At 41.5% G+C, this 15,148-nt stretch overlaps 1 protein-coding gene across 2 annotated transcripts; it reads right to left on the reverse strand.

Moving 5' to 3' along the window:
- Nucleotides 1-2,519: 2,519 nt before the first annotated feature.
- On the reverse strand, nucleotides 2,520-9,825 carry LOC121567950 (ras-related protein Rab-34). 2 transcript variants are annotated; one of them, XM_041878352.2, is made up of 11 exons: nucleotides 9,484-9,825; nucleotides 8,895-8,998; nucleotides 5,682-5,773; nucleotides 5,477-5,545; nucleotides 5,176-5,277; nucleotides 5,021-5,085; nucleotides 4,836-4,887; nucleotides 4,647-4,728; nucleotides 4,133-4,223; nucleotides 3,861-3,968; nucleotides 2,520-3,376 (listed from the first exon to the last, which is right to left on the reverse strand). In XM_041878352.2, the coding sequence occupies exons 2-11, from the start codon at nucleotides 8,967-8,969 to the stop codon at nucleotides 3,309-3,311; spliced, it is 804 nt and encodes a 267-aa protein (XP_041734286.1). In that variant the 5' UTR covers nucleotides 8,970-8,998; nucleotides 9,484-9,825; the 3' UTR covers nucleotides 2,520-3,308. The 2 variants fall into 2 exon arrangements, with proteins under 2 accessions (XP_041734286.1, XP_041734287.1); XM_041878353.2 differs by having other exon boundaries at nucleotides 5,477-5,542; nucleotides 9,484-9,819.
- Nucleotides 9,826-15,148: the final 5,323 nt, after the last annotated feature.

Consider the following 15,148-nt stretch of genomic DNA (forward strand, 5'->3'; position numbering starts at 1 on the left):
TTCCGGGATGGTTATAAGGCTCTCCCCCGCCCTCCTTTCGGCAAATCTGACGACGACTCCATTTTGCTTCTCCCTTCCTATAGGCAGAAACTCAAACAGGAAGTACCCGTGCTAAGGCCCATTCAACGCTGGTCTGACCAATCGGAATCCACGCTTCAAGATTGTTTTGATCACGCAGACTGGGATATGTTCCGGGTAGCTTCCAAAAATAATTTAGACATGTACACTGAAACAGTGACTGAGTTTATCAGGAAGTGTATAGGTGATGTTGTGCCCACTGTGACTATTAAAACCTACCTTAACCAGAAACTGTGGATAGACGGCAGCATTCGCGCAAATCTGAATATCATCATTATAGAGACAAAGTGGAGTCGCAATTCAACGGCTCAGACACGAGACGTATGTGGCAGGGTCTACAGACAATCACGGACTACAAAAAGAAAACCAGCCACGTCGCCGACACCGACGTCTCGCTTCCAGACAAGCTAAACACCTTCTTCGCCCGCTTTGAGGATAACTCAGTGCCACTGACGAGGCCCACTACCAAGGACTGTGGCCTCTCCTTCTCCATGGCCAATGTGATTAAGACATTTAAGCATGTTAACCCCCGCAAGGCTGTTAACATGCTAGCCGTGTCCTCAGAGCATGCGCAGACCAGCTGGCTGGTGTGTTCATGGACATATTCAATCTCTCCCTTTCCAAGTCTGCTGTTCCCACATGCTTCAAGAGGGCCACCATTGTTCCACTACCCAAGAAAGCAAAGGTAACTGAACTAAATGACTATCGCCCTGTAGCACTCACCTCTGTCATCATGAAGTGCTTTGAGAGACTAGTCAAGGATCATATCACCTCTACCTTACCTGTCACCCTAGACCCACTTCAATTTGCTTACCGCCCCAATAGATCCACAGACGATGCAATTGCCATCACACTGCACACTGCCCTATCCCATCTGGACAAGAGGAATACCTATGTAAGAATGCTGTTCACTGACTATAGCTCAGCATTCAACACCATAGCACCCTCCAAGCTCATCATTAAGCTCGAGGCCCTGGGTCTGAACCCCGCCCTGTGCAACTGGGTCCTGGACTTCCTGACGGGCCGCACCCAGGTGGTGAAGGTAGGAAACAACATCTCCACTTCGCTGATCCTCAACACTGGGGCCCCACTCTGGGCCCCCTCCTGTACTCCCTGTTCACCCATGACTGCGTGGCCAAGCACGCCTCCAACTCAATCATCAAGTTTGCAGACGACACTGGAGAACAGGAGGGCTTCTTAAAGAAATACTAACAGGTCTGTGAGAGCCGGAATTCTTACTGGTTGGTAGGTGATCAAATACTTATGTCATGCAATAAAATGCAAATTAATTACTTAAAAATCATACAATGTGATTTTCTGGATTTTTGTTTTAGATTCCGTCTCTCACAGTTGAAGTGTACCTATGATAAAAATTACAGACCTCTACATGCTTTGTTAGTAGGAAAACCTGCAAAATTGGCAGTGTATCAAATACTTGTTCTCCCCACTGTATATATATATTTTTTAAACGCAACAATTACCCAAATTGTAATGCCAAAGACACACAGAATGGCTTTCAAGGAGGTGTTGAGTGTTCCTAAATAGTCCAGTCTCCGTCCTGACTTAAATCTGCTTAAAGAAAAACAAGACAATGTTTGAATATTGCTGTCCATCAACTATTCCGTGGTCCTCTGTAGCTCAATTGGTAGAGCATGGCGCTTGTAACGCCAGGGTAGTGGGTTCGATCCCCGGGACCACCCATACGTAAAAATGTATGCGCGCATGACTGTAAGTCGCTTTGGAGAAAAGCGTCTGCTAAATGGCATATTATTTATGATTATTATTCCCAACCAAATTTAATGAGCTTGAGCAATTTTGACAAAAACAATGGATATACAGTATGTTGCCCTAAGAGTTGTGTAAGGCTGGTAGAATCGTATTAAAAATGATTTACAGCTGTAATAGCTGCCAAAGGTGCTTCCGTCAAGTATTAACTCTGGGTTGTGAAGACATACAGTATGCAATCAATGCATCCTTATTTTGTATTTATTATTAATAAAAAATATATATATTTCACTTTGAAAATGTGGAGTAGGTTGTGTAGATCGACAGGAAAAAATCATCTAATTGAATCCATTTTTTAAATGTATTTTAAGGCAGCAAAATGTTAAGACTGTGCAAGGGGTGTGTAGACTTTCACTAGAGACTGTATGTATTATTGTTTTATATTAAGAGGCCCTGGCTAATATGACAAACAGTTATTAAAGATAATTTAATAACAGATTAGCGACTCATCCTATATAGAGCTTTTAATAATAACTTTTAATTATTTGTTTTATAATTATAAAGTCTAATTACCAGTAAACAGTAGTTTGATTTGATACAGAGCAGTGATTTTAAAGCTTATATCTATATTTTGAGCTAAGTGTAGTAGTTTTTGATATACAGTATATCTTTATAGAGTTAAAACTTACATCTGCAATTAAACATATTAGAAAAAATACTTAAATAATCTTTATTGTCTAAAAGGACAACTAGACATGTATGCACTTTTCACTCTGATTATGGTATGCAACTAGAGGGATAACATAAGATCAGTCATTCAAATATCGCACATCATTAAAAATGAATAATTCTCAGTTATGTTATTGTATCTATCGTAGACAAGGTACATCTGACTAATACACATCTCTCATACGGTATGAATGCCGCTGTGCTGTTAAAAATAGGACTATCTAAACAATGTAATCATGCTCCTTAGCTAGCATAATATAACCTCCCAGGATGAAGTCATGAGTTTCCATCTATGCTAAAGTTACAAACATGTAGCATGCAAACACTATACAAAACAACACTGTAAAAAATCAAATAGGTCTAATGCTAGAGTGTCTTAAAAATATCCATATTGGGTATTTGAAGACATCCATGATTGTCCATACTCCATAGCCATTTAAGCAGTACCGCGATAACCATTTCTGTCAATGCTCAAGAACTGGAGTTGTACAGTATGGAGTGCAATGACACAGAGGAAATTCTATTCCGAAACTCTAGATAGCCAAAAATAAGCCAGGCACCACAGGAATCCACATCCAACCAAGGAGCTGTTCTTTCCGGGCCAGCAGAAATGAAAATCAAATCTCTGTGAAGGCAAAAAAGTCTCTGTCCTGCCTGCTAGCTCTCACTTCAAATTCCATGTCTCTGGGAGTGGTCATGGGTTCTCAGTTTCTCTTCTGAGGAAATTATGCTTTTTGCTTTGGTACTTTTTTACTGTAGTAGTCATGTGCTTGTCTTCATTGACAACAGTTTGACTGTTTCTTCTTTGATGTTGCATACACGTTGTTTGAATTACTGTTAATTTCTGAAACAAACAAAAGAAACTCGCATGAAAAAAGGCTCTTATGTGTTTCTTATGTTAGTAATACAAGGGTCTGTCTGTAACCTAGTCACGGTTAACATGGCGAGAGAAGTGATGTTATTAATTACATTTTACATTTACGTCATTTAGCAGACGCTCTTATCCAGAGCGACTTACATTATTTAATTTTTTACCCCCGTGGGAATCGAACCCACAACCCTGGCGTTGCAAACGCCATGCTCTACCAACTGAGCTACATCCCTGCCGGCCATTCCCTCCCCTACCCTAGACGACGCTGGGCCAATTGTGCGCCGCCCCATTGGTCTCCCGGTCACGGCCGGCTACGACAGAGCCTGGATTCGAACCAGGATCTCTAGTGGCACAGCTAGCACTGCGATGCAGTGCCTTAGACCACTGCGCCACTCGGGAGACTAATGTTACATAATGCATGTTTCCATATTTTTACAGTGTACAGCTGTATACTCACTGATAACGTCCCCAATGTGCCTTGAACCACTCTTCTCTAGCTCTGCCAGAACGTTGGCCTCAAATGCCAATGATGCAACACGGAAGAAAAACTCCCTCACATTTTCCCCTACAACAAGAACAGGAGGGGAAAAAATATGAAGTCACATTTGTTCCTCAGATGTTTAAACAATTAGTTTACACAAATGATAATACCGCCTTACAAACAAGTAGGCCGCATCCTGTCTTATTGCTACCAATCTCAACATTGATCTGATGTATTAGCCCACCCACCTGTCAATGATGACAAGGCCCAATACTCTGCTTTGATTTCCTCAGCCAGTTTGATGGCATCCTGTTCAATCTGAGAGTACTGAGCAGGAGACTGAGGAAATAACAGAGAGAAGAGGGAAATACAAACACAATAGATATACAAAACATCTAATAATAATAATAATAATATACAGTATTCCATGCATTTTATACAGAAGCTTTTTCAATATCTTAGTATCCAGTATATAGTCTGAACTTCGACTTCTGGAAGTCGACATGGGCGGAGAAAATGCATTCCTGTGGTTTGGTGTTTAATAAGACACAGATACTTGGTGCTGTTGGCCTCTCTCCAAATAATCCATATTTGACCTTCCCTAAAGCAACAACATACCACTGGAACAGAGGTGAATACTGGAACAGTGGTTAAGAAGTGGTCAAGTTGTATCCTCATCATGAAGTATGATCTTGAAATAGAAAGACTAAAACGGATCAATTGTGCCTCTGAAGAATGTATATCAAAAGAGTAAACACATACACTCAGGTCTTTCTTTGTGCCCACCAGGAAAAGCTGGACATTGGTAGGATCATTCTCCTTCAAGGCATCTTCAAGCCACTGCCTGTGGATAAACAAAGTGACATTCAAATATGTAAAATAGCGTTTACAGAGCACACGTGCAGCTGAAATGCGTATTCAGTTAGGTCAGTTGATTCTAATGTATTTTACCTTGCATGGCCCAAAGATGCCACATCATTTACATCGAACACAATAACAATAGCTGGAAAACAGAATTAACTTCATTAGTAAACTCAAACCTCATCACATCTGTTGCTAAGAACATGGCAACATGTTATAGGTCATAATGAATGATATGGAAAAAATAAAACTGCTCAGAGAGAAACTCCCCTTACTCTGAGCACCCCTGTAGTATGTGGAGGCAATACACTTGAACCTCTCCTGCCCCGCAGTGTCCCACCTGTAAAGGAGAAAGATATTGGTGAGTGAAGGGACACAGGTTAGCTCTGGGGATTAATATTGTAGAACACAGCAGTAGAAAGAGACTCACAACTGTAAACTGAAAGGCACCCCCAACACTTCAAACCGCTCCATCTCAAAGTCAACACCAATGGTTGCCTTGTAGTTCTTGTCAAATGCATCCTTGCAAAACCTAATGATAAAAAGTGTGAATTATTAGGATAATCGGCTGACAATCTGTACTTACAAACAACCTAGAAAAAACACAACCTACGGTATTCAAGTTTGGTGTATGCAGTGCATTCCATCTAGTTATATATTCACCAAAACTGCCCAGTTGACTCATACTGCAATCTAGTACTACCCACCAGCAGTATCCAAGCTTTGCTTACCTATTAATCAGACAGGTTTTTCCCACAGCCAGGTCACCAACCACTATGACCTTGGCAATTTTAAACCTACTGGAGGAGAAGGTGACACAGACAGAGAGACAATCAAAGATCATAATGAGACACAACATACCACCCTCATCCCCATAATGCAATAAGGGAACTACCTGTATATCATGAACATGAAAAGGCTTTGTGGCCTACCCACCCTACTGTGCCAGTGCGTTGCTCCTGGCAGGCAGTCTTCACTTTGGAGTTGAACTCATCTTTAGTGTGCACAGCAGCCTTCTTACTGTAACACTAGATTAGAACATAATGAACACAGCTTTGTGAGATTGGTGGCTTGGTAATACTTTACTTGACACCCAGTGTCATAGCACGTTATGACACGGTCATAACCATGTCATAATATGTCATAACAGCTGACATAACTTGTTATAACCTGTCATAATATAGTCATAACACTGTCATAACCCATATATTTACACCTGTTGTGACATACAGTGAGGGAAAAAAGTATTTGATCCCCTGCTGATTTTGTACGTTTGCCCACTGACAAAGAAATGATCAGTCTATAATTTTAATGGTAGGTTTATTTGAATAGTGAGAGAGAATAACAACAAACAAAATCCAGAAAAACGCATGTCAACATTTTATAAATTGATTTGCATTTTAATGAGGGAAATAAGTATTTGACCCCCTCTCAATCAGAAAGATTTCTGGCTCCCAGGTGTCTTTTATACAGGTAACGAGCTGAGATTAGGAGCACACTCTTAAAGGGAGTGCTCCTAATCTCAGCTTGTTACCTGTATAAAAGACACCTGTCCACAGAAGCAATCAATCAATCAGATTCCAAACTATCCACCATGGCCAAAGAGCTCTCCAAGGATGTCAGGGACATGATTGTAGACCTACACAAGGCTGGAATGGGCTACAAGACCATCGCCAAGCAGCTTGGTGAGAAGGTGACAACAGTTGGTGCGATTATTCGCAAATGGAAGAAACACAAAAGTACTGTCAATCTCCCTCGGCCTGGGGCTCCATGCAAGATCTCACCTCGTGGAGTTGTAATGATCATGAGAACGGTGAGGAATCAGCCCAGAACTACACGGGAGGATCTTGTCAATGATCTCAAGGCAGCTGGGACCATAGTCACCAAGAAAACAATTGGTAACACACTACACCGTGAAGGACTGAAATCCTGCAGCGCCCGCAAGGTCTCCCTGCTCAAGATAGCACATATACAGGCCTGTCTGAAGTTTGCCAATGAACATCTGAATGATTCAGAGGAGAACTGGGTGAAAGTGTTGTGGTCAGATGAGACCAAAATCGAGCTCTTTGGCATTAACTCAACTCGCCGTGTTTGGAGGAGGAATGCTGCCTATGACCCCAAGTACACTATCCCCACCGTCAAACATGGAGGTGGAGACATTATGCTTTGGGGGTGTTTTTCTGCTAAGGGACGATGGACGGGCCATGTACCGTCAAATCTTGGGTGAGAACCTCCTTCCCTCAGCCAGGGCATTGAAAATGGGTCGTGGATGGGTATTCCAGCATGAAAATGACCCAAAACACACGGCCAAGGCAACAAAGGAGTGGCTCAAGAAGAAGCACATTAAGGTCCTGGAGTGGCCTAGCCAGTCTCCAGACCTTAATCCCATAGAAAATCTGTGGAGGGAGCTGAAGGTTCGAGTTGCCAAACGTCAGGCTCGAAACCTTAATGACTTTGAGAAGATCTGCAAAGAGGAGTGGGACAAAATCCCTCCTGAGATGTGTGCAAACCTGGTGGCCAACTACAAGAAACGTCTGACCTCTGTGATTGCCAACAAGGGTTTTGCCACCAAGTACTATGTCATGTTTTGCAGAGGGGTCAAATACTTATTTCCCTCATTAAAATGCAAATGAATTTATAAACTTTTTGACATGCGTTTTTCTGGATTTTTTTGTTGTTATTCTGTCTCTCACTGTTCAAATAAACCTACCATTAAAATTATAGACTGATCATGTCTTTGTCAGTGGGCAAACGTACAAAATCAGCAGGGGATCAAATAATTTTTTCCCTCATTGCATTATTTTATGGCTGGTTATGACACCTACATAAGAGTGTCAAAACCCACATTTATTCAAATTAGTTTTTGCCATGCCAAGAAGTTTCCTTTCCTTTGAAAGTTTGTTTCTTAAATCCTTTATTGTTGTAATGAATTCTTTACAGTCATGTTTTTTTGATCATATTATAAATAAAGAAGCATTATCACCATCATAATCATATAAGCTCTGTCAGAGTGACTATCGGGTTCTTGGTCACCTCCCTGACCAAGGCCCTTCTCCCCCGATTGCTCAGTTTGGCCGGGCGGCCAGCTCTAGGAAGAGTCTTGGTGGTTCCAAACTTCTTCCATTTAAGAATGATGGAGGCTACTGTGTTCTTGGGGACCTTCAATGCTGCAGAAATGTTTTGGTACCCTTCCCCAGATCTGTGCCTCAATACAATTTTGTCTCGGAGCTCTACGGACAATTCCTTCGACCTCATGGCTTGGTTTTTGCTCTGACAATCACTGTCAACTTGGGGACCTTATATAGACAGGTGTGTGCCTTTCCAAATAATGTCCAATCAATTGAATTTTCCACAGATGGACTCCAATCAAGTTGTAGAAACATCTCAAGGATGATCAATGGAAACAGGATGCACCTGAGCTCAATTTTGAGTCTCATAGCAAAGGGTCTGAATACTTATGTAAATAAGGTGCATTTTTATTTTTTATACATTTGCAAACATAAAAAAAAAAACTATTTTCACTTTGCTATTATGGGGTATTGTGTGTAGATTGATGAAGAACAATATGTATTTAATCAATTTTAGATTAAGACTGTAACGTAACAAAATGTGGAAAAAGGGAAGGGGTCTGGATACTTTCCTAATGCACTGTACATGCCCTTATGTCAGTTATTAGTCAAAAAGTGGGTGTCGGGTTCTGCTCCTGAAATCTGCTCCTGCATTCATCCCAGTCACCAGCAACAGAGCATTGGGGTAGGTGCATGTCTGACATCAACGTGTGTGCAATTACAATAATTTTAAATGGTCAACTGCAAAAAATAATATATAACATAAACATACTGTTGACATATAGGCTATGGTGTATTGGAATGTTTTGCCTTGTATGGTAGGTTTTGTGGGTTTTGACAGTCTTATATAGGTGTCATAACCAGCCATAAAATAACACAATATGTCACAACAGGTCTAAATATATGTGTCATGACAGTGTTATGACCATATTATAACAGGTTATGACAAGTTATGTCAGCCGTTATGACATATTATGATATGCGTTATGATGCTGGGTGCCAAGTAAAGTGTGGCTTTGCAAGCCCATACAAGGTAACACATTCAAATGACTGTTTGACTGCTAGCATGTAAGATGCTTACCTGAGGAAGCTGGGCAATGATGCGGTCCCTTCGAACTGGAGGCAGCACACTCATGGATGGCACTCGGACAGACATTAGGCCAAGATAACAGTCATCAGAGAGACCTACAGGGTAAAAAATGAATAAGGGGAGAGAGAGATTTAGGTTTTTGTTAACATGACAATTATGAGCAAGAGTAGCCTATGCAACATGTGGTTTGACAAGCCACTACATGATTAGCCTATGAGTCAGTAGCCAGTAACTCCTATGTTCTGGAGATGATCCACTCATCTCTATTTTAATCCTATTGTTCTGTGCACAAAGAAAAGTATTTACTGTAGGCTGTTTACAATAATATAGCTAATTCATACTGAACCGAGAATAGATTGTAAAAAAAATGGTCTTGTTGCTTTTTATATTTGTAATCATTAGTCAGAATTCACAAGATTAGAAGCTGCTCTAGCCTCTTCAAGAACCAAAACACATGGACACATTGAAACATGATCTCCCAAGATGGTTAAACAAAACCGAAGTTTTGTCTACAAAGGCAAAATAAAAAAGCTGCTAACTGGAACAGAGTCCATGCTGGGATGTCGCTGGAGCTACATACCTTGGAACGGGACGGGATGGAGTTTCTTTGTCACGGAGCGGTAACCGTCTTAAAGTCAATATAAACAATGCTTTGACTTTTAGTTTGGTTTCTATATTTGAGGTTTTCACATAAATTAATCTTTCCAACACTCACGGTATTCGCTTACACCAAATAGACCCGACCTACGGAAGTGAGTGGGAAAAAGCGTAGTCTGCAAATGATTTGGTTTTTTAGGCGGACCTCTGACTCTGCTCCAGGTTCTCGTTGGAATTTGGGAAGTAAGTTCAGCGCGGGTCGAGTCCCCCTGGTGGCAGATATCATTGGACACAGTGTAGCACAAACATGCTTTTTTTGTTGCAACATTGTTTATTATACACAATCTTGTAGGCTACAATGCAACATTATAGCCATTGGCGCCATTCTCCGGTGATAGAACGCTGGGTTTCCTGTCCTTTGATTTTCACAGTAGGCCCATGTTGCTTTGCCACTTTTCTATATTCTATGCTCATCGACACTTCCTGTCTCGTGGATACAGGAAAGTGTCGGGTGTCTTACCAGTAGTAGCCAATGGAAAATTACAATTAGGCAGGGTTTTAACTCCAAATCTTGCAAAATACAGTACATTTAGTTTTGAAGCTTCATACCTGGAGGTGGTTTATTCGTCTTTCATTTGCGCCATCAATCAACTATTTAGTTCACACAAGAAAGCTCTAGAGGGCGGCATAGATCCATGAAATATTGTATATTTTATGACTGGGACTATAATTCAAAACAGTAAGACAATGTATTCCTTCCTTAACAAATTGTCTTTATTTGTTCAACACATCATTAAGTTGCATCATCGTCAAGTCCCTCAATTGCTTTATAATTTATTATATCTTAAGGTATATTAGACTTTTTACAGTAAGTAACGACAAGACATGTTCTGTAAATGTTCACGGTATACCATTACATTTCAATATCTATGTTTGGTTGTATTCTGCATTTTTATTATATTTTTATTATTTGCCAAGAGCCCATATAGCTCTTCAAAACAAAACAAAGTGTTGGGGAGTAGTGAACTAACTATACTGAACAAAAATATAAACGCAAGATGCAACAATTTCAAAGATTTTACTGAGACAGTTCATATAAAGAAATCAATCAATTGAAATAAATAAATTAGGCCCTAATCTATGGATTTCACGTCTGGGAATACAAATATGCATCTGTTGGTCACAGATACCTTAAAACTTCAAAAGGCACTCGCACATTTGAGCTATCTTTGTTGCAGGTGCATGGTAACAATTGAATAAGAGAGAAAAAAAGAAACCCGCACACTGCTGTTGCTAGTATCACTACCCTTTATTAAGCTTTACGTATCAGCCTCAAGCCCTTCGTCAGAGCTTTTGTGAGTGTGTTTAATTTGCACCCTTATGTAGACATTGCTCCACCCACATCCGTTCAACGCATACCTTAAAAAAAAGGCACGACAATGGCACGTCAATGGGACTCAGGATCTCATCACAGTATCTTTGTGCATTCAAATTGCCATCGATAAAATGCAATTGTGTTCGTTGTCTGTAGCTTATGACTGCCCATACCATAACCCCAGCGCCACCATGGGCCACTCTGTTCACCACATTGACATTGACATTAGCAAACCGCTCGCCCACACGACGCTGTACATGAGGTGTGAGATTGTGAGGCTGGTTGGACATACTGCCAAATTCTCTAAAACGATGTTGGAGGCGGCTTATGGTAGAGAAATTAACATTAAATTATCTGGCAACAGCTCTGGTGGACATTTCTGCAGTCAGCATGCCAATTGCACGCTCCCTCAAAACTTGAGACATCTGTGGCATTGTGTTGTAACAAAACTGCACATTTTAGAGTGGCCTTTTATACACTGCTCAAAAAAATATAGGGAACACTTAAACAACACATCCTAGATCTGAATGAATGAAATAATCTTATTAAATACTTTTTTCTTTAAATAGTTGAATGTGCTGACAACAAAATCACACAAAAATTGCCAATGGAAATCAAATGTATCAATCCATGGAGGTCTGGATTTGGAGTCACCCTCAAAATTAAAGTGGAAAACCACCATACAGGCTGATCCAACTTTGATGTAATGTCCTTAAAACAAGTCAAAATGAGGCTCAGTAGTGTGTGTGGCCTCCACGTGCCTGTATGACCTCCCTACCATGCCTGGGCATGCTCCTGATGAGGTGGCGGATGGTCTCCTGAGGGATCTCCTCCCAGACCTGGACTAAAGCATCCGCCAACTCCTGGACAGTCTGTGGTGCAACGTGGCGTTGGTGGATGGAGCGAGACATGATGTCCCAGATGTGCTCAATTGGATTCAGGTCTGGTGAACGGGCGGTCCATAGCATCAATGCCTTCCTCTTGCAGGAACTGCTGACACACACCAGCTACATGAGGTCTAGGATTGTCTTGCATTAGGAGGAACCCAGGGCCAACCACACCAGCATATGGTCTCACAAGGGGTCTGAGGATCTCATCTCGGTACCTAATGGCAGTCAGGCTACCTCTGGCGAGCACATGGAGGGCTGTGCGGCCCCCCAAAGAAATGCCACCCCACACCATGACTGACCCACCGCCAAACCGGTCATGCTGGAGGATGTTGCAGGCAGCAGAACGTTCTCCATGGCGTCTCCAGACTCTGTCACGTCTGTCACATGTGCTCAGTGTGAACCTGCTTTCATCTGTGAAGAGCACAGGGCGCCAGTGGCGATTTGCCAATCTTGGTGTTCTCTGGCAAATGCCAAACGTCCTGCACGGTGTTGGGCTGTAAACACAACCCCCACCTGTGGACGTCGGGCCCTCATACCACCCTCATGGAGTCTGTTTCTGACCGTTTGAGCAGACACATGCACATTTGTGGCCTGCTGGAGGTCATTTTGCAGGGCTCTGGCAGTGCTCCTCCTGCTCCTCCTTGCACAAAGGCGGAGGTAGCGGTCCTGCTGCTGGGTTGTTGCCCTCCTACGGCCTCCTCCACGTCTCCTGATGTACTGGCCTGTCTCCTGGTAGCGCCTCCATGCTCTGGACACTACGCTGACAGACACAGCAAACCTTCTTGCCACAGCTCGCATTGATGTGCCATCCTGGATGAGCTGCACTACCTGAGCCACTTGTGTGGGTTGTAGACTCCGTCTCATGCTACCACTAGAGTGAAAGCACCGCCAGCATTCAAAAGTGACCAAAACATCAGCCAGGAAGCATAGGAACTGAGAAGTGGTCTGTGGTCACCACCTGCAGAACCACTTCTTTATTGGGGGTGTCTTGCTAATTGCCTATAATTTCCACCTGTTGTCTATTCCATTTGCACAACAGCATGTGAAATGTATTGTCAATCAGTGTTGCTTCCTAAGTGGACAGTTTGATTTCACAGAAGTGTGATTGACTTGGAGTTACATTGTGTTGTTTAAGTGTTCCCTTTATTTTTTTGAGCAGTGTAGTTCCCAGCACAAGGTGCACCTGTGTACTGATCATGCTGTTTAATCAGCTTCTTGATATGCCACACCCGTCAGGTGGATGGATTATCTTGGCAAAGGAGAAATGCTCGCTAACAGGGATGTAAACAAATTTGTGCACAAAATGAGAGAAATAAGCTATGGAAAATGTCTGATATCTTTTATTTCAGCTCATGAAACATGGTACCAACACTTTACATGTTGCGTTTATATTTTTGTTTAGTGTACATGTAGTTCAACTCGTAATTTAACAATATTTTGAAGTAGCTTGGTGGTAGTTCAATTAAATTCAAATCTAGGTAGTGTTTTCAGTAGTTAATTACTTTTTTGCCATGTAGCGGTGTAGCTAACTATTGGAACTACACGCTACTTTTATTTGCAAAAATAAAAGATTGGAGAAGTAGGCAATCATTTCCTTTCTTTTTCGGCATCAGACCTGCCTCATTCACACTTGAAATATTGTTGTGTTTAATATGCTAAATTACACATTATGTTACCATATGACCCCAAAGTGATCATCTGTTCTTGCAATTTACATAACTTCATCTAAACTACTTCATGAAAAATTTCCTTTTTCAATGTAACTTTAGTTACATAAACTATATTTTTCTTAAGGGTAGCTTTAGTGCACCTTAACTTCTTCCAATGTGAAGTAATTGGTAGCTTAGTAAACTATTTTCAGAGTAGCTTCCCCAACACTGCATCTAGACATACTGTATAGGCATTACTATGGCTTACCAAGACCCAAGGCTAACCCATCATCTGGACCTGTCCGTTTTGGTTCACTTTGATAAATAATTTAAAGAGAAATATAAGTGATTCTTGTAACCTCAAGAAAATGTAGACATGGCTGTACATTCAGCTACTTTCAAGGGGATACATGTATTTCACTATGTTAGATTTATGGAATGAATGGTCGCTGTTGTAAGAATGCTGGTCACCCACGTATTGGTGTTGACCTGTTGAGACCAAGCAGGGAAGTATGAATGTAAAACTGTGTTTTGTCTGACAGTTTGTTACAGTCTCAAAAATATTGATTGTACTAATATATATATATATATATATATACATACATACATACACACACACACACAGTACCAGTCAAAAGTTTGGACACACCTACTCATTCAAGGGTTTTTCTTTATTTTTTACATTATAGAATAATAGTGAAGACATAACTATGAAATAACACATATGGAATCATGTAGTAACCAAAAAAGTGTTAGAAAATATATTTTGATTTGTTTATTTGAGGTTCTTCAAATAGCCACCCTTTGCCTTGATGACAGCTTTGCACACTCTTGGCATTCTCTCAACCAGCTTCAGCTGGAATGCTTTTCCAACAGTCTTGAAGGAGTTCCCACATATGCCGAGCACTTGTTGGCTGCTTTTCCTTTACTCTGCCGTCCTACTCATCCCAAACCATCTCAACTGGGTTGAGGTCAGGTGATTGTGGAGGCCAGGTCATCTGATGCAGCACTCCATCACTCTCCTTCTTGGTAAAATAGCCCTTACACAGCCTGGAGGTGTGTTGGGTCATTGTCCTGTTGAAAAACAAATGATAGTCCCACTAAACCCAAACCAGATGGGATGGCGTATCGCTGCAGAATGCTGTGGTAGCCATGCTGGTTAAGTGTGCTTTGAACTCTAAATAAAATCACAGACAGTGTCACCAGCAAAGCACCCCCACACCATAACACCTCCTCCACCATGCTTTACAGTGGGAACTACACATGCGGAGATCATCCGTTCACCCACACCGCGTCTCACAAAGACACAGCAGTTGGAACCATAAATCTCCAATTTGGACTCCAGACCAAATGACACATTTCCATTGTCTAATGTCCATTGCTCATGTTTCTTGGCCCAAGCAGGTCTCTTCTTATTATTGGTGTCCTTTAGTAGTGGTTTCTTTGCAGCAATTCGACCATGAAGGCCTGATTCACACAGTCCCCTCTGAACAGTTGATGTTGAGATGTGTCTGTGACTTGAACTCTGTGAAGCATTTATTTGCGCTGCAATTTCTGAGGCTGGTAACTCTAATGAAGTTATCCTCTGCAGCAGAGGTAACTCTGGGTCTTCCTTTCCTGTGGTGGTCCTCATGAGAGCCAGTTTCATCATAGCGATTGATGGTTTTTGCGACTGCACTTGAAGAAACGTTCAAAGTTCTTGAAATGTTCCGTATTGACTGACCTTCATGTCTT

This window comes from Coregonus clupeaformis, chromosome 6, assembly GCF_020615455.1.
Source record: "Coregonus clupeaformis isolate EN_2021a chromosome 6, ASM2061545v1, whole genome shotgun sequence".
Lineage (NCBI taxonomy): Eukaryota > Metazoa > Chordata > Actinopteri > Salmoniformes > Salmonidae > Coregonus > Coregonus clupeaformis.